This window comes from Anomaloglossus baeobatrachus, chromosome 5, assembly GCF_048569485.1.
Source record: "Anomaloglossus baeobatrachus isolate aAnoBae1 chromosome 5, aAnoBae1.hap1, whole genome shotgun sequence".
NCBI classification, from domain to species: domain Eukaryota; kingdom Metazoa; phylum Chordata; class Amphibia; order Anura; family Aromobatidae; genus Anomaloglossus; species Anomaloglossus baeobatrachus.
In genome coordinates, this window is record NC_134357.1 from 287,827,494 (window position 1) to 287,846,086 (window position 18,593).

Consider the following 18,593-nt stretch of genomic DNA (forward strand, 5'->3'; position numbering starts at 1 on the left):
GTGGGTCTATTGTAGTATAGCCCTTAGGCAGGGCAGCCAAAAATTGGGAGGCTCCACGTTGTCCCTGGATAGAGACGTGCATGAGGGCCTGTAAACCTGAAGTGCCCATTGGAAGGAAGTGGGTCTATTGTAGTATAGCCCTTAGGCAGGGCAGCCAAAAATTGGGAGGCTCCACGTTGTCCCTGGGTAGAGACGTGCATGAGGGCCTCAAAACATTAAGTGTCCATTGTCAGGAAGTGGGTGTATTATAGTATAGCCCTTAGGCAGGGCAGCCAAAAATTGGGAGGCTCCACGTTGTCCCTGGGTAGAGACGTGCATGAGGGCCTCAAAACATTAAGTGTCCATTGTCAGGAAGTGGGTGTATTATAGTATAGCCCTTAGGCAGGGCAGCCAAAAATTGGGAGGCTCCACATTGTCCCTGGATAGAGACGTGCATGATGGCCTGTAAACCTGAAGTGCCCATTGTAAGGAAGTGGGTCTATTGTAGTATAGCCCTTAGGCAGGGCAGCCAAAAATTGGGAGGCTCCACGTTGTCCCTGGGTAGAGACGTGCATGAGGGCCTAAAAACATTGTTCCCATTGCAAAGGAGCGGGTCTCCTGTCGTTGTAATGTCCATTCTGCAAAGAATGGGCGAAAAAATTTACCTGAAACAAAGGCCTAAGTATTGCAATTTGTAACGGTCATCATCATGGTGGCGCATGAGGAGAAGGAGGAGCAGTCCAGCGATTATCCAAAGTCCAGAAGTGTGTACCCATGGGTGAGTGGAGGTACATGGCAAACTTTAAATTCCGCTCTCATTTGCTGGTGGTGTGGTGAAGTCTGGCCCAATCCAACCCTTGTTCATCTTGATCAGAGTCAGCCTGTCAGCATTTTCAGTTGACAGGCGGGTGCGTTTATCTGTAATGATTCCACCTGCGGCACTAAAAACACGCTCTGACAAAACGCTAGCAGCAGGGCAGGCCAGGACTTCCAAGGCGTAGAGAGCCAATTCATGCCACGTGTCCAGCTTGGATACCCAATAATTGTAAGGCACAGAGGAATGTCGGAGTACAGTTGTTCGATCTGCAAGGTACTCCTTCAGCATCTGGGCAAACTTAGGATTTCTTGTGGCACTACCCCGCACCTCAGGGGCTGTGGTACGTGAGGGGCTGAGAAAACTGTCCCACATCTTAAAGACTGTTCCCCTACCTCTGGCGGATTGGACTTGTGCCTCTCTCGGCTGTACGCCTCGGTTGTCCACTGATTCATGACCTATGCCGCTAGCGTTTTGTGAGGGGAATGCTTTGCCTACTTCCGTGACTATGGCCTTCCGGAACTGCTGCATTTTGGTTGACCTCTCCTCCACGGGAATAAGAGACAAAAAGTTCTCCTTGTAGCGTGGGTCTAACAGTGTTACCAACCAGTAATGATTGTCGGCCAAGATGTTCTTAACGCGAGGGTCACGAGACAGGCAGCTTACCATAAAGTCAGCCATGTGCGCCAGACTCTTAACAGCCAGGACTTCAGTAGCCTGACCAACAAGATGACTGAACATGCTGTCCTCCTCCTCCTCCTCCTCCTCCTCCTCCTCATCTACCCTGTCCTCTGGCCAGCCACGCTGAACCGAGGATATGACTGGTGTGCATGTCATATCCTCAATTTGGCCGGAGAGTTGCTCCATGTCTTCATCCTCCTCCTCGTCATAGTCCTCCACTGCACGTTGTGATGAGACGAGGCTGGGCTGTGTGTTATCATCACCCACACCCACTACTGTTTCTTGCTGCAACTCATCACGCTCCGCCTGCAATGCATCATGTTTGTTTTTCAGCAAAGACCGTTTTAGAAGGCAGAGTAGCGGTATGGTGACGCTAATAATGGCGTCATCACCACTCACCATCTTGGTGGAGTCCTCAAAGTTTTGGAGGATGGTACATAGGTCTGACATCCATCTCCACTCCTCAGGTGTTATGTGTGGAGTTTGACCCATTTCCCGACGGCTTAGGTGATGCAGGTACTCAACAACTGCCCTCTTCTGCTCACATATCCTGACCAACATGTGCAGAGTTGAATTCCAACGCGTGGGGACATCACACACCAGTCTGTGAGCCGGAAGATGCAAACTGCGCTGAAAGCCGGCAAGGCCGGCTGAAGCAGTAGGTGACTTTCGAAAATGTGCAGACAGGCGGCGAACTTTTACCAGCAGATCAGACAGCTCTGGGTATGACTTTAGAAACCGCTGAACTACGAGGTTGAGCACATGGGCCACGCATGGAACATGTGTCAGCTGGCCTCGCCTCAAAGCCGCCACCAGGTTCCGGCCATTGTCACACACGACCTTTCCTGGCTTTAGGTTCAGAGGTGTGAGCCAGTGATCTGCCTGCTGTTTCAGAGCTGTCCACAGCTCTTCTGCATTGTGGGGTTTGTCACCTATGCAGATTAGCTTCAGCACAGCCTGTTGCCGCTTCGCCGAGGCAGTGCTGCAGTGCTTCCAGCTTGTGACTGGTGTGGAGGGTACAGTGGATGAGGATGCGCAGGAGGAGGAGGAGGCTGAAGAGCATGACATTCCGGAGCTGTAGAGTGTGGGTGAAACACTGACTGAGGTAGGACCTGCAAACCTTGGTGTGGGAAGGACGTGTTCCATCCCTCGCTCAGACTGGGTCCCAGCTTCCACAATATTAACCCAGTGTGCCGTCAACGAGATGTAGCGGCCTTGCCCACAAGCACTTGTCCACGTGTCTGTGGTTAGGTGGACCTTGGGTGAAACAGCGTTGTTCAGGGCACGTGTGATGTTTTGTGACACGTGGTTATGCAACGCGGGGACGGCACACCGGGAGAAATAGTGGCGGCTGGGGACCGAGTAACGTGGGACAGCTGCCGCCATCAGGTCACGGAATGCTTCTGTCTCCACCAGCCTAAAAGGCAACATTTCCAGCGCAAGCAGTCGCGAAATGTTAGCATTTAGAACTGTGGCATGTGGGGTGTTGGCAGTGTATTTGCGCCTGCGTTCAAAGGTTTGCTGAATGGATAACTGAACGCTGCGCTGGGACAAGGACGTGCTTGATGATGGTGTTCTTTCTGCGTAGGCAACTGCAGGTGCAGGAGTGGAGGAGGCTTGTTCGCAGGCAGCATGGACAGGGGATTAGCTCGCATGCACAACCAGCGAAGACGTAGCAGTGACATCAGCAAGCACTGCTCCTCGACTCTGTTGTACTTCCCACAAAGTCGGGTGCTTGGCTGACATGTGCCTGATCATGCTGGTGGTGGTCAGGCTGCTAGTTTTGGTACCCCTGCTGATGCTGGCACGGCAGGTGTTGCAAATGGCCTTTTTTGAATCATCTGGATCCAACTTAAAAAACTGCCAGACTCGGGAAGACCTAACATTTGTACAGGCACCTTGTGTCGTCGTGTTGTTCCGGGGAACGGTTGCCTGACTTCTGCCTGGGGCCACCACCCTGCTTCTTACTGCCTGTTGTGATGCTACGCCTCCCTCCCCCTGTGCACTGCTGTCCTCGCTCTGCATATCCTCCTGCCAGGTTGGGTCAGTTACTGGATCATCCACCACGTCGTCTTCCTCTTCCGCACCCTGCTCCTCCTCCTGACTTCCTGACAATTGTGTCTCATCATCGTCCACCACTTGTTGAGACACGTTGCCAACTTCGTGAGAGCGTGGCTGCTCAAATATTTGGCCATCTGTACAGACGATCTCCTCATGACCCACTTCAATATGAGCTGGCGAGAGGCCAGAATGTGTGAATGGAAACGTGAACAGCTCTTCCGAGTGTCCAAGTGTGGGATCATTAATGTCCGAGGAGGACGTGTACTCAGCCTGGTGGTAGGAAGGAGGATCAGGTTCAGAAATGTGCGGTGCAGTATCACGGCTACTGACACTTGACCGTGTGGAAGACAGAGTGTTTGTGGTGGTGCCAATCTGACTGGAAGCATTATCTGCTATCCAACTAACAACCTGTTGACACTGGTCTTGGTTCAAGAGCGGTGTACTGCTGCGGTCCCCAAGAATTTGGGACAGGACGTGCGAGCGACTAGATGTGGCCCTTTGTTGTGGTGAAATTAGAGCTTGCCCACGACCTCGGCCTCTGCCTGCACCACCATCACGTCCACTTCCTTGTTCCTTGCCAATGCCCTTGCGCATTTTGCAATGCTGTGCACTGCTGACGTGTATATTCACTACTTGTGCGTTATATCAAAGTTTGTGGAAATTGCACACAAGTGCACCTGTACGCTGCCACCAACAGGCACACACGTGCGGTTTTAAAAACCAAGCACGGACGCAATAAGAACCTAACAGGTTTTTTTGGGGAGCGACAATTACAGACAAGTCAGACACTATCTGGACTGTTTTACACTGTGTACACCAGCCCCAGATATGATGAAGGCTGGTATACGGTCACCACTACCCTGCCTGCCTGCCTGCCTGTATACTGGTACAATAGTCCTGACAAGGACTCTTCTGGTCACTAGCCTGTATTCAGACCTGGCTATACCCTGCCTGTATATAGCAACAATAGTCCTGAGAAGGACTCTGCTACTGTACTCCGACCTGGCTATACCCTGCCTGCCTGTATACAACTAGAATAGTCCTGAGAAGGACTTTTGGTCACACTGTTTGCAGCCCTGCAACTGAAAAAGCTATAAAGGGCCGCAAAGCTTTCCCTGAATCAGCGACACTCTCCCTGCACTGACTGTCTGGATAGCTGTGAGCAGAGCACAGCGCGGCCGGTATAAAGGCTCGGTCACGCTGTGCAGGCCGGCCAATCACTGCAATTCCACAACTAACAGGGCTGTGGCATTGCAGTGGTCTGCCAGCCAATCCCTGCATGAGGGCTGGCTCTCAAAAGAGCGCCAACATGCAGAAATGAAGACCACGAGTACAGCAGGAGTATCGCGAGATTACTCGGTCCCCGCCGAGCAGCCCGAGTACAGCGATACTCGTGCGAGTACCGAGTAGTTACAAGCATGCTCGCTCATCACTACTACTAATATTTCCCCGGGCTCATGACCAAGATGATGAACGAGACTTGAAAATATGTTCATTTATGCCATCAATCAACAACATTACTCATTCAATATGTCATTACACTAATTAATAGTGTTACCTATACCTATGCGATGGTCCTGTGAACTATTATTATTATTATTACTATAATTATTAATTATTATTTATAGAGCACCATTGATTCCATTGTGCTGGACATGAGAAGGGGTTACATACAGAATACATATACAAGCTACAATAGAGAGACTCGTACGGAGGGAAGAAGAAGACCTTGCCCTTGCGGGCTTACATTCTATAGGATATTGGGAAGGAGACAGTAGGTGGGGTAATGATGAGGTGGCAGTTTCGGCATGGTGATGAGGCGGTGGGTTCATTGGAGATTATAGGCATTTCTGAACAGATGAGTTTTCAAGGTGCGTTTAAAGCTTGCAAGTGTCGCAGATAATTTGACGTGATGAGGCAGCAAATTTCAGAAGACAGGGGATGCTCGTGAGAAGTCTTGGAGGCAGTTGGATGAGGAGCGAATGAGTGAGGAGGAGAGAAGGAGATCTTGGGAGGACCGGAGATTACGTGTTGGAGTGTAGAGGGAGATTAGTTCGGAGATATACGGAGGAGACAGATTATGGACAGCCTTGTAAGTGCTGCTCAAGGAGTTTTGACACGAACTGGAGCAGTGATGTGTAGCGATAGCTGGCAGTAGAGATTGGATCGAAGGAAGGTTTCTTTTTTTTTTTTTAAACAAAATTTATTTGATGAGTTCTTAACAAGTAATTACAGAAATAAAAGCATACTCAGACATTTAACAATTCTCATCTTTTTTGAATTTTTTCTGCCACAACATTATACAAAATTGAGTTTTCAAATTGTGCAACAAAAACCCTAAATGAACCTTTTAACATCAAAACATAGGGGTTCTTTATTTTACCATTCTATCCTTAATCTCCCCAACGAGCCATCCAACTCTCCCCAGCTATACCACACGCCGTATCTTTAAAGCGATGGATTATACTAGAGATCTCTTTTTGAGAGTAATTTCTTTCTATGGGAAGGTTTCTTTAGGATGGGTATGATTGTTCCATGTTTGAAAGTAGAAGGGAAGGTACCAGAGGTTAAAGATAAGTTGAAAAGATGGGTTAAGGCTGGGATAAGCGTACTGGTGAGGCTGGGGAGGAGGTGGGATGAGATGGGGTCAAGTGCGCAGGTAGTGAGGTGTGCTTTTGAGAGAAGATGTGCAAGCTTGTGGGCCAGAGGCAGTGGTCTGTCATATCAACTATAAGTGTATACTATATATGTGTCTTTCTGCAATCTGTTAATTAACCAGTCATTTCTCTATGGTACCTAGATCTCGTATATATTTCACGACTGACCCTTGATGTGTTGTCATCATTCTGTAATAGGTTTTCCAACAACTCACCGTTCTGACCCAAAAATCTGCTCAATCCATAATATAACAGATTTTTTTTTTCCATTTTTTATTGCATTTGGCCTTGTGTCCTTCTTTTTGTCCTGGAAGTAGATTTGCTGCTGTTGGATTTTTTGTTAACCGTTTCCTGAATGCTTTGGTGAATGAATAGGAGTATAGAACTGAGGGCTACATCTGGGCGTAGGATGTGGTTACTCTTTGTCAGCAGAAAAGAAACAAAGTGAAAATGTTATTGTGGCAGCTACAAAGTTCAGGCCTACCGGTAGCAAACTAGTTAAGCCACATTTCCTCTGATCCATAATCCCTCAGTAATTAAAAGAAATGGAAGTGCTTACGCATGGATTGTTACATAAGGCGAGAGCAATGCGGCTTCTTACAGTTCTGATGAAAAGGAATTTTCTGCTAAAGAGTTTGTAATACTTGAGGTAACTCAGAATGTATCCTTATAGATCCATCCAACACCACACTTCTTCTGACAGTATACAACAAAGGGATAGTCCCACCATGACCAGCCATCTGATGATCATTGTGGGTCCAGCTTCTGATACGCTAGGTATATTTCCACCAGCGATACCTTTCCCTACAGTGGTGATGAATGCAAAAGTAGACACCAAAGTCCACAAGAATTTGTCTTGTAGAGGAGTTGTCCCCTTTACGGAAAAGAAAATGTATTTCTTGGCTACACAGAACCATATGGATGTGTGTGCAAAATAATAAGTAATCCAAAGTGCATAATGAGTAACACTGTCCCAGTGGGACTATTTAATAGAAGGGTCTTTGACTTTAGCTTCATCCAAGGCCCATGGGATCTTTAGTTCACTCTTACTAAGGGTCATTTGGCACTAAAGAAGACTTTGGGGTCACTATCAAATCTTCTTGTAATTAACTGAGACTTGAGAAAAAGCAGATATGCTGCCTAGTGCTAGATTTTCTTAAGTAGTTTCAAGTACTGGTCCGTAGCAATATGACATTTTTCATTTATCCTCCAGAGGAAATAGTCCTGGAGTTTTGTACCAAGAACTTACTTAAAGTAATGCAGAAATGACCTGATGAATGTTATATAACTCTGTACTATATCATTGTGTGCACTTCTACATAATCCTTGTGCTAATGTGCATGAATCCTTAAAGTTACAACCCTTTAAATAGGTGACCTACAGAACTTTATTTAATCTTTTTGAAATGTATTGACTTTTTATATAATACCATGAAAAACCTGTTTCAGGTGCCTAAATAGTCCGAATGTACATATGTGGCTTAAAGTTTGCTTGTGACCCATTGTATAGACACCAATATTTATATTAAGCTAATGTAATAAATGAGAGTTTGCTAAAAAAATATTAAACTATAAATAAAATTATATAAGTAGAACTTATAGATGAATTCTTTTAAAGACTGTCATTCTATTTAGGGCATTTGTAAGCTCTAAGTTGCATTCTAGAACATAGACTATTAACCCAGCTGGTAAGGATTATTTCATAAAACAAGTGGTTTTTGGAAGTACAAACTCTATAAGCCAAAGTGGATGGCGTTATGGATAAATAGATGGAGATGCGTTATTAATGTAAAATTTAGACTAATGGTGAAGTTGGCGTGAACCTTGCCTATGTATCCAGCAGCGTTATTCCTCTGTTTCTAATTATGAGTCAGTCCTTATGTTTGTCTATTACCACATGTTGCTTATTAATAGAAATTTCATAAAAATTGAATTTTGATTTTCTATTATTCTTAGCACTGAAGAGGTCGTTTGAGGTCGAGGAGGTCGACCAATCTCCGAACCCCTCTATCCCACCACGCAGAACCCCAAACCCACTGCTGAGAGGTGCAGTTGCACAGAAATTCCAAGACTCAAGTACTAGGAATGAACCACAATTGAGACATGGAGATCTTGGTGGTCAGAGGTCCCCTAAATCATCACTAAGACGTATTGAGTTGTCAGGATCCCGGCACCCAGAACCTATGTCAAGACGAACAGAGATTTCCATTGACATCTCGTCCAAGCAGGTGGAAAATTCTGCTCCAGCAATATCAAGGTTCGGTTTGAAGAGAGCAGAACTTTCTGGGCATAAACCTCCGGAACCCATACCAAGAAGACCAGAGATATCTCTGGGAAAACCTCATGATCTCCGTGGAGAGTCCCCAAGTTCAAAAATACCTGAACTAAACCAAAGAAAAGTAGAAGAAACCAATGCCAAACGAATTGAGATACAGGTTCCGAAATCTCCAGAGGTTCTCCCAGTCAAGCAAGTTGAAAATTCCATTCCAACATCCAATGTGCTTCACCATCAACAAGAACCCAAACCACAACCTGTCCAGATAGACATTCAACAGAGGACCCCTGAGAGTAAGTGACATCTCCTTCAACCTTTCAAAGGTTTTTTATTTGTATCATTTGGAGTTCAATAACTACATTTTCTTAACAATGTGTTAATTGTTGGTTAGGATTCTCCAGGACATTATAGCCACATGTAGATAAGATACAGCACATTTTGACAAACATCAGAGGGCCACTATTCCAGAGACCTATATGGAGCCCTTCTTTTTTACTAATTCAGTATAAAATAACAGCTTCTGTATCTATAATAATCGAAAAGTAATTGTGAAGTATGAAATTAATTATTTCTGTGCCTTACATAGAAGTAGACAGTAGGACATGGGTGATCTTATCTAGTGAGTGCTATGCAACTGAAAAGATTACACATATATTGTGTTCACTTCTGCATTAACCTATGATAATTTGTACAATTTATACTGTTTTTGTTTTATTTTTACTACCTGTAAGTCTACCTAAATTAGAGAAATTCGACTATTTTCCGAAATTCAACTATTTCAAAAGTAATGGCCAACGATAACACAATATGTGTATCCGAGCCCACTAAATCTCCCCTAATTGTAAGTTTAAAGGAAATCTGTCAGCTGGATTTCAACTCCAAATTATTTATATATTCATGTAGCTCTTTCAAAGACGAGTCCAGCAATACTAGTTCGTTCCTCCATTACTGTTAAATCAACATTTGAATTGATTTGACAATGAGGTTGAAGATCTGAAGCCTGTGCCACTCCAGCACTATTCCCCGCCCAGCGCCGCCTACTCCTGCTTGACTGATGACTCCTTTGTCTTAACTCACACACCATAGAGGCTATCAGTCAAGTAGGAGAAGGCAGCGTAGGGTGTGGAATAGAGCTGGAGTGACGGAGGATTCAAATCTACAAATAGCGCTTCGGCCTCATTTGCTTATTAATTAAAACACTGATTTCTTAATAATAGAGAAATTAACTGGCTATGTAAAGGTGTGGAGCTATTGCTGGACTTATCTTTAAAAGAGCTACATGTACATATAAACAGTTAGGGTCAGTAGTGAAATTGTGCTGACAGAGAAACTGTCAGCAGGTTTTTGCTACTTGATCTGAAAGCAGCATGATGTAGGCAAGGAGATTCTGAATCCAACAGTGTATCACTTAGATTACTAGCTGCAGTCGTTCAGACACAATCTAAATTTTTAGCTTTAGTCATGTAGCTGAGCCCAGGGAGCTGTGAGGTGTCAATCACAGCAGGGGGCGTGTCAGACTAATCGGAGCTTCTAGTCCTGTAATGATAAGATTCCTGCTGCTTAAACAAACATAGCAAATAAGCAAAAGATCGGACTGTGACAAAACAGGCATGCCTGAACATTTTGTGTTAACCCTTGCCACATGCTGGCTTCAGCTTACACAGCAAAAACCTGCTGACAGATTCCCTTTAAGGAAAGAGCATTTGGGCATGTTGAATTTCATTTATTCTTACAGGAAATATGCCACTGACAAAGGGGTCTGACGGCATTTTATTCCCATACCCTTATTCAGATAAACATGTAAGCTCAGCAGATGCTTGTTTATTAATGGATTGGGGGAAAAAAGCTGTAAAAATTGCCGAAAGTTAGACTATAAGTATGGCCAGCTTTAGGGTACCACATTCTGGAAATGTGGCCTTCAAACCTAAAAGATTGCTCCCCCTTGGTTACCTAGAATGCAAACGCTATAAGAGCATGATGATAGTACTAGTAGATAAACGTCAGACGTCAGAGGCCATTACATTACGTGAGAAAGTTTTTATACAGTTTGTAGAATGAATAGATCCAAACAAGCGACCTCCCGATGTTTTCTCATTTAATGCATTGCTTTCTATGAAAGTATGTCTATGCAAAATTTGACACCAGGTTTTTACAGTTGTGGCGCCAGCCGGTCTTTCCTTACGATCGTTTACTTGTCCTGCATTTACCACATTACCAGCACAGTCAATACAAGGATATGACTTTAGAATTTGATTGTGGCTGTTTCCTTTTTTAATCAGATTGATTTGGGCTAGTCGGAGGTATATTTGTGTCTCTTGCGTGAAGCGTAGAATTATACTTTTATTATGACAAAGCTAGATGGAAAAGTTTAGAAATTTCAAGGTGTTTGTCCTCTCTATAAAGGTTTTTCATCGTTTTGTATTTGTGCAGTACTGTATTTATCAGATTTTACACTTCGAAGCTCTTTGCACATATTGCATCATATGACTAATGAATAACCCCTGGAGAATGCCATGCGTCCAGACCTCTAGAATGGCCTTATTGTTCAGTTCACACATCACATGACGGTTTTTGGTTTTCAGTAATATGTGGAGCTCACTTCAGCTCCCTGATCTCAAAGAGATGGATCAATGACAGATAGAATTTTTTTTACACTTTTCATATTAATATTTCCTCTTAGATAATATTCATAAAATATAAAATGGTGTTTTAGGCATTTTCCACATTTTGAAAAGTGGACCAATCCGATCAGATAGTAGTAGTAAAAAAAAAGTATTCACCCTCCCTCGGTCCAGCACCAATGTCTCTCTGCTGCTCTAGTGTCTGTGGTTTGGCTGCAGCAGTGATATCACAACTACAGTGCACATCGCTGCAGTCAATCACTGAGCTCGGTAGCTAGTGCTGTCAACAACAGCATAGCTGCTGAGCTTAGTGATTGTCTGTAGCAGTGATGTGCTGCATTTGTACAGCCAAAACACAGACACTACGGCACTAGACTGAGGTTGGGTGAGTACTATCAGGATTTGTTTTTGCTTTATACTATTATCTGATTGGTTAGAGTGAACTTTTCTAAAAGTAGAAACTCCCTTTTAAATGTCATGCAAAGGATAAGTGATGACTTGATTTGATGGCTGGAGGTCTGAGATAGGGTCATTAGTAATGCCTACTGTCACTCCATTCAAGAGCTATGGGATTACTGCACATATGTACTTAGCTATCTCCTACAGTCCCAAAGACTTTAAATGGAGCAGAGCACATTCTTCACAGCCACTCCATTGAAATGAGGGACTCTTGACTACCGTTCTTGTGATTGATGTGCATCCCAACATCCAGAGATTCAGATCAGGAATTTGGCACTCATCCTGGGGATCAATTCATAAAGACCTGCAATGGTTAAAATGTTGAATGTTGAATGAACCTAAGTGAATTAACAATATTTATCTTTTGCGTCAAACTTGGAGTACTGCAGATCTTCTACTTTTCTCTATTCTGTGAATATATCATTTATAATAGTAATAAAACCCCTCTCAGTTTAGTTTTTCTAGCTCCTTATGAATCAATTCCTTCCATTTTTCTAAATCTCAGCTTGCAGTCATTCAGTGGGAACAGTTATGGTTTCCTTTATGTAAATGTCACATTGTACAAAGGCTAGTAAGATGTAGTACAGTGTATTCCCCACTAGGTGGCAGCAGAGTAGTGAAGGAGAGACAAAGAAACACTGTAACGGAAAGGCATCTGAGGTACAGCAGAGTAACTTCAGCAGGCAGCTAACAAGCAAGCCACCAGGGGGCAACAGAGTAGTCAAACAGTCAAGGTCTAGCCAGGAAAGTCAAATCACTGCAAAGGGAGGATCAATATCAAGTCAGAAAACAGAACCGAGTCGGAAGCCGGGAGATCAGGTATGCAGAGGGGAACACAAATAACAGACAGGAGAAGAAAGTCAGGGACCGAGACAGGCAGACGAACAGAGGAGGGTACAAGTCAGGACTGTCATGATTGACTCCTGGCTCAGCTGGAGCTGAGCCTTTTTTTTAGTTTCACTTCTGATGCAGGTCACGTTAGGGGTTAATCCTTTCTGCCTCGTTCTGGATGTCAGTCTGCTTTATTAGGGCACTGTTTCTCTTGGACTTCGCCAGTGATACTTCTGGCTCTGCTGCGTTCTCCTCTTGAGTGACCTGTTGTCTGCCCTGCCCCCTCCTGACCTCCGTGTTCACCTGACCTGTTAACCTTCTCTGTTGTCTGTTTCCATCAGTGTCTCTCCCGCTGTCTCCCTGTTCGTTCCTTATCTGTTTACCTTAATTCTGTCTTGTCTTCCCATCCCCCCTCGCTGCTAGGCTCTGATTTCCCGGCTACTGACTATTTGCTTCCCTCTGACTATGTTTAGACTTTGCCCTTGTGTACTTACAAGACCTCATGTTGTGACACGGCTTTCTGTCGATTCTACTGCCATCTGGTGGGCTTGACTACTATTACCTCTGCTAGGGAATTCCCTGCTCATACGTTTCCTCCACTTTTTCGCCCCCCCTAGTGGTTTACCAGCTAACTACCTTCTCAGATAGTTTCAGGAATCCTCTCAGTCCCACATTACTGCGCTGTACTACTATTGTACATCTTAGCGTGACAAGGACACAATAGTAAGGAGGCAGGACAGATCACGAATACTCACCAGAACCAGTATACAAGCAGCAAGGCAGAAATATCTCTGGCACTGAACCACAGCTAGAGAGGCAATATTAAGCGTCCTGGGATCCAGAACGAGGCAAGGGAAGTTAACCCCTGACATGACCAGAGTAGAGCTGGGTGTAACCAGCAGCAAGGAAAAGCCGGCCTGGATCATGACAGTAAACCTATCATGATGGACATACTGAGACACAGCTCATTACAGCTATAGGATCATTCTCAGACTTTTCAGGAGCTGCGCACTTGACTTTTTCAGCACATGACTTGAACAGATTTTTTTTTTCATAAACATTTTTTATTGAACGTTCTATCAAGTTATAACAGAGATGAAAACTCTCTTCACAGCATATATAATACAAAAAGGAATAACGGGTTATTCAGCAGCAATATAAGCTTCCCAGTTCCACAAACTTCAAAGATATAGAACAACCAAATTTCTCTGTAGAGTCTTTATAGAAAAAAGAAAAGCAAGAAAAATAGGAGGGAAGAGTATTAGATAAGGAAAGAAGGAAAAGAAATGAAGGGAGGAAGGGAAGGGAGAGTCAGAGGGAGGAAGGGAGAGACAAGTATTTGGACAGATTTTTAATCCTAGGATATAAACAATGAAAAGCTGCAGCCGGCAGAGATCTTGAAAACCATTAACAAATAAAAAGTTAGAAAATTGTGTAACTTTTCATTATATAATGAGAAATCAGAATACCCCATAATACATTTAAAAAAAAATCTTGACCAGCTACTCTGTGGATCAGTGAATCCCAAACTATTCTTTAATTATATAAACAGAAAAAAGATTAAAATTGATGGTGTTGGCCCTTTAAAGAATAATGAGGGTAAAATCATAGAAAGCGATGTGGGAAAAGCAAATGTTTTAAATACTTTTTTCTCAACTGTGTTCACACAGGAAAAGCATATGCCAGGGGAAATGCAGAGTGATCATGTAGATGCCCCATTAAGTATGACCTGCCTAACCCAGGAAGAAGTGCAGAACCGACTTAGTAACATTAAAATTGACAAATCACCAGGCCCTGATGGCATTCACCCTCGGGTATTAAGGGAGTTAAGTAATGTGATAGACAGGCCTCTATTCCTTTTATTTAAAGACTCTATAGAAACTGGGTCTGTTCCACTGGATTGGCGGCTAGCAAATGTGGTACCAATATTCAAAAAAGGGTGCAAAAGGGAACCTGGAAACTATAGGCCGGTAAGCTTAACATCTGTTGTGGGTAAAATGTTTGAAGGGTTTTTAAGGGATACTATTATGGAATGTCTCAATGTTAATAACTGTTTAACTCCATATCAACATGGATTTATGAAGGATCGCTCCTGTCAAACTAACCTGATCAGCTTCTATGAGGATGTAAGCTCTCACATGGACCGAGGAGAATCATTGGATGTCATTTATCTCGACTTCGGTAAAGCATTTGACACTGTCCCACATAAAAGACTGCTAAGTAAAATGAGAAAGCTTGGGCTCGGGGAAAATGTGTGTAGATGGGTAGGTAGCTGGCTTAGTGGTAGAAAACAAAGAGTGGTTATTAATGGTGCATACTCAGATTGGGCCAGGGTTACTAGTGGGGTGCCACAGGGGTCTGTATTGGGCCCCCTACTATTTAATATATTTATTAATGATCTGGTGGATGGTTTACAGAGTAAAATATCAGTATTTGCAGATGATACAAAACTATGTAAGGTAGTTAACACAAAGGAGGACAGTTTGCAACTACAGATGGACTTGAGTAAATTGGAGAATTGGGCTGAAAAATGGCAAATGAGGTTTAACACAGATAAGTGTAAGGTTATGCACATGGGAAGGAGAAACAGATGCTACGATTACTTACTAAATGGGAAACTGCTGGGGAAATCAGACATGGAAAAAGACTTAGGCATCTTAGTGAATAAGAATCTAAATTGGAGTGCCCAGTGTCAGGCAGCAGCCACCAAAGCAAATAGGGTGATGGGATGCATTAGAAGAGGTCTGGGGGCACGAGATGAAAACATCATTCTCCCTCTGTACAAATCACTAGTCAGACCACACTTGGAGTATTGTGTGCAATTTTGGGCGCCGGTGCTGAAGAAAGACATTACTGAACTTGAAAGGGTTCAGAGGCGGGCTACTAAAATAATAAATGGAATGGGTGCATTACAATACACGGAAAGGTTATCAAAATTAGGTCTATTTACTCTAGAAAAGAGAAGACTTAGGGGAGACCTAATAAATATGTACAAATATATCAGAGGGCCATATAGAGATCTCTCCCATGATCTGTTTGTACCAAGGACTATGACAAGAACAAGGGGGCATTCTTTTCGATTGGAGGAAAGAAAATTCCTACATCAGCATAGAAGAGGGTTCTTCACGGTAAGAGCAGTGAGGCTCTGGAACTCTCTTCCTGAGGAAGTGGTGATGGCCAACTCACTGAATGAATTTAAGAGAGGAATGGATGCATTTCTTGTTAGCAAAAGTATGGAAGGTTATAAATAGCATAATCTTACAGGTAGATAGAAGAGCGACCAAGATTATTAGAGGAATGGGTGGGCTGCAATACCAAGACAGGTTATTAAACTTGGGGTTAGTTAGTTAGGAAAAACAAAGGCTTAGGGGGATCTAATCACAATGTATAAATATATGAGGGGACAGTACAGAGACCTTTCCAAAGATCTCTTTACACCTAGGCCTGCGACTGGAACACGGGGGCATCCGCTACGTCTTGAGGAAAGAATGTTTAATCATAATCACAGATGAGGATTCTTTACTGTACGAGCAGTGAGACTATGGAGCTCTCTGCCGTATGATGTTGTATTGAGGGATTCACAAGTAAAATTTAAGCAGAGCCTGATCGCATTAATTGAAAAATATAATATTACCAGTTATGTATATTGGATTTTATGACAGGGTGTTGATCCAGGGAACTAGTCTGATTGCCGTATGTGGAGTCAGGAAGGAATTTTTTTTCCCCATTGGAGCTTATTTGACACATTGGGGTTTTTTTGCCTTCCTCTGGATCAACATGTTAGGCTACGGGTTGAACTAGATGGACTTAGAGTCTCCCTTCAACCTTAAAAACTATGAAACTATGAAACTATGAAACTAACCTTTCTGATTATGAGAGCAACATGTAGCTCTGAAACATGGTCATGAGCCACATTCAGCTCTGAGAGAGGGTTCGCAAGCCACATTCAGCTCTGAGAGAGGGTTCGCGAGCCATATTCAGCTCTGAGAGAGGGTCTGCGAGCCACATTCAGCTCTGAGAGAGGGTCTGCAAGCTACATTCAGCTCTGAGAGAGGGCCGCAAGCCACATTCAGCCCTGAGAGAGGGCCGCGAGCCACATTCAGCCCTGAGAGAGGGTTGCGAGCCACACTCAGCCCTGAGAGAGGGTTGCGAGCCACATTCAGCCCTGAGAGAGGGTTGCGAGACAGATTCAGCCCTGAGAGAGGGACGCGAGCCACATTCAGCTCTGAGAGAGGATCGCGAGCCACATTCAGCCCTGAGAGAGGGTTGCAAGCCACATTCAGCCCTGAGAGAGGGTAACGAGCCACATTCAGCTCTGAAAGAGGGTCGCGAGACACATCTAGCTCCCACTATCCCTCACAGAAGTGCCATTCAGTATACCCAGTATAATGACAGCCACAACGTTTCCACAGAAATCACAGTGAGGCAGTATACCAATATTCAGGGATTCCTACCCCCATTCAGATCTGCTCCTCTGTGTGGACCTACTCAGAAAAGTCACCATCTGGAGACGTGCTCTTTTTCATAACTGTTTGCTAGACCTGGTTTTGACTTTTAGCTCTAAAGCCACTCACCTCCATACAGAATAGCCAATATCAGAAAAACCACCACTAGAACTACTCTCATAAAAATATTTTAATTATAAATATTAAAAAGGAACATATGTAGTGTTCCTATCTTACAATTTCGTACATCAAATAGACATATATAGATAACAAGTGCAAGTGTCAACCATGGTTAACCCACGCCTGAGCCAAGTTATAGACAGTGGTTTATAGAGAGGGGGACAGATGTTAGTACGTCGCTGTCCGACTGGTAGTTGTATAATGTACACTGTGCCTACCTCCTTGTTTGTAGATGTATATGTAGATTATACACCACTAAAAAGGTATCTAACTCTCACTGTCCCCCTCTCTATAAACCACTGTCTATAACTTGGCTCAGGCGTGGGTTAACCATGGTTGACACTTGCACTTGTTATCTATATATGTCTATTTGATGTACGAAATTGTAAGATAGGAACACTACATATGTTCCTTTTTAATATTGTAAGATAGGAACACTACATATGTTCCTTTTTAATATTTATAATTAAAATATTTTTATGAGAGTAGTTCTAGTGGTGGTTTTTCTCGTAATAACTACCTCAATATTACCTTTTGGTTTTTGAGAATAGCCAATATCACCCAGGACAGAAGATTTTCTATGACTATCACTTTGTCTCCCAGAGATAAACCACTGCCAGACATGTTTGGCGAGTGGTGACAGCTCTCTCGTAGAGAACAAAGCAGTTCTCTCCCAAAAGAGCGCTCCTGTGTTTGTGAAAGTGGGCTGAGACAATGTGTATGGCAGGCTTAAATGTTGTCCACAACTTTGATAAAGATAGGTCATCGGTATCAGGATCTCACTCTCCGCACTCCCACCGATCATCTGCACTTAGTGCCGGAGGTCGCCAGATTTAAGCAGTGTACAGAGCAACACAGCGCAGCTTCGGATTAGTAAACAGTATAACACACAGTAAGGTAACAGTTTGTTGAAGAATATTGGCTTTGATTGCAAAATGAGCTCTGTCTATGGGACTTAGGGGAAGGGGGTGTGCGGGGACATCTGACCTAGTGAGTCATGAAACATACCCAGTGATCTGGGAATTCTGGAGTTCTGGGAGGAGACTGGAAACTTTGGCTGGATTCCTCAATCTACAACCTTTTGTTGGCCAGTTATGGCCTCAGTGCATCGTGTCACTCTAGTTATTGTTTGTATCATTTGGCAGATTTTAGTGGAGTGGAAATATTATTGAGTAATGACAACTTCTATCACTGTTTAGTAGAACTTGCTAGAAATCAGTTGTAGGAATATTAGATATCGGAAAATTGTTAGGTCTAGTTGTTTTCTACACAGACATTCATCCAGGCAGCTTGTCCTTGGCCTGAGTTTCAGCTTTACAGCCCATGCTTGAGGCCTGATCTATCATTATGCTATAGTACCACCTATTATAGCCGTATTCACAACCTCTAATTTTGGATAATTTTGTCACTAAACTAATGAGATGTTGTCAAAGACACTATTAAGATTCCAGTGTAGTTCCTAACAGTCAGATCCCACCAATATTACATGTATTTTCTATCTACTGAATAGGCTCTAAATGTTTTCTTTGTCTAGCGTTTATTTCCTTTCCAAGCTTATTCCTCATTGAAAGGATTACAAAGAATCTGTCAC

At 43.5% G+C, this 18,593-nt stretch overlaps 1 protein-coding gene across 4 annotated transcripts in view; it reads left to right on the forward strand.

Annotated features, from left to right (window-relative positions):
• SEPTIN9 (septin 9) overlaps positions 1-18,593 on the forward strand; it is a 440,211-nt gene that overhangs the window by 226,923 nt on the left and 194,695 nt on the right. For all 4 annotated transcript variants that reach the window (XM_075349534.1, XM_075349538.1, XM_075349537.1 and 1 more), the window contains one exon: positions 8,148-8,759. In XM_075349534.1, coding sequence (XP_075205649.1) covers positions 8,148-8,759 — 612 coding nt within the window. The remainder of the gene's footprint in view (positions 1-8,147; positions 8,760-18,593) is intronic.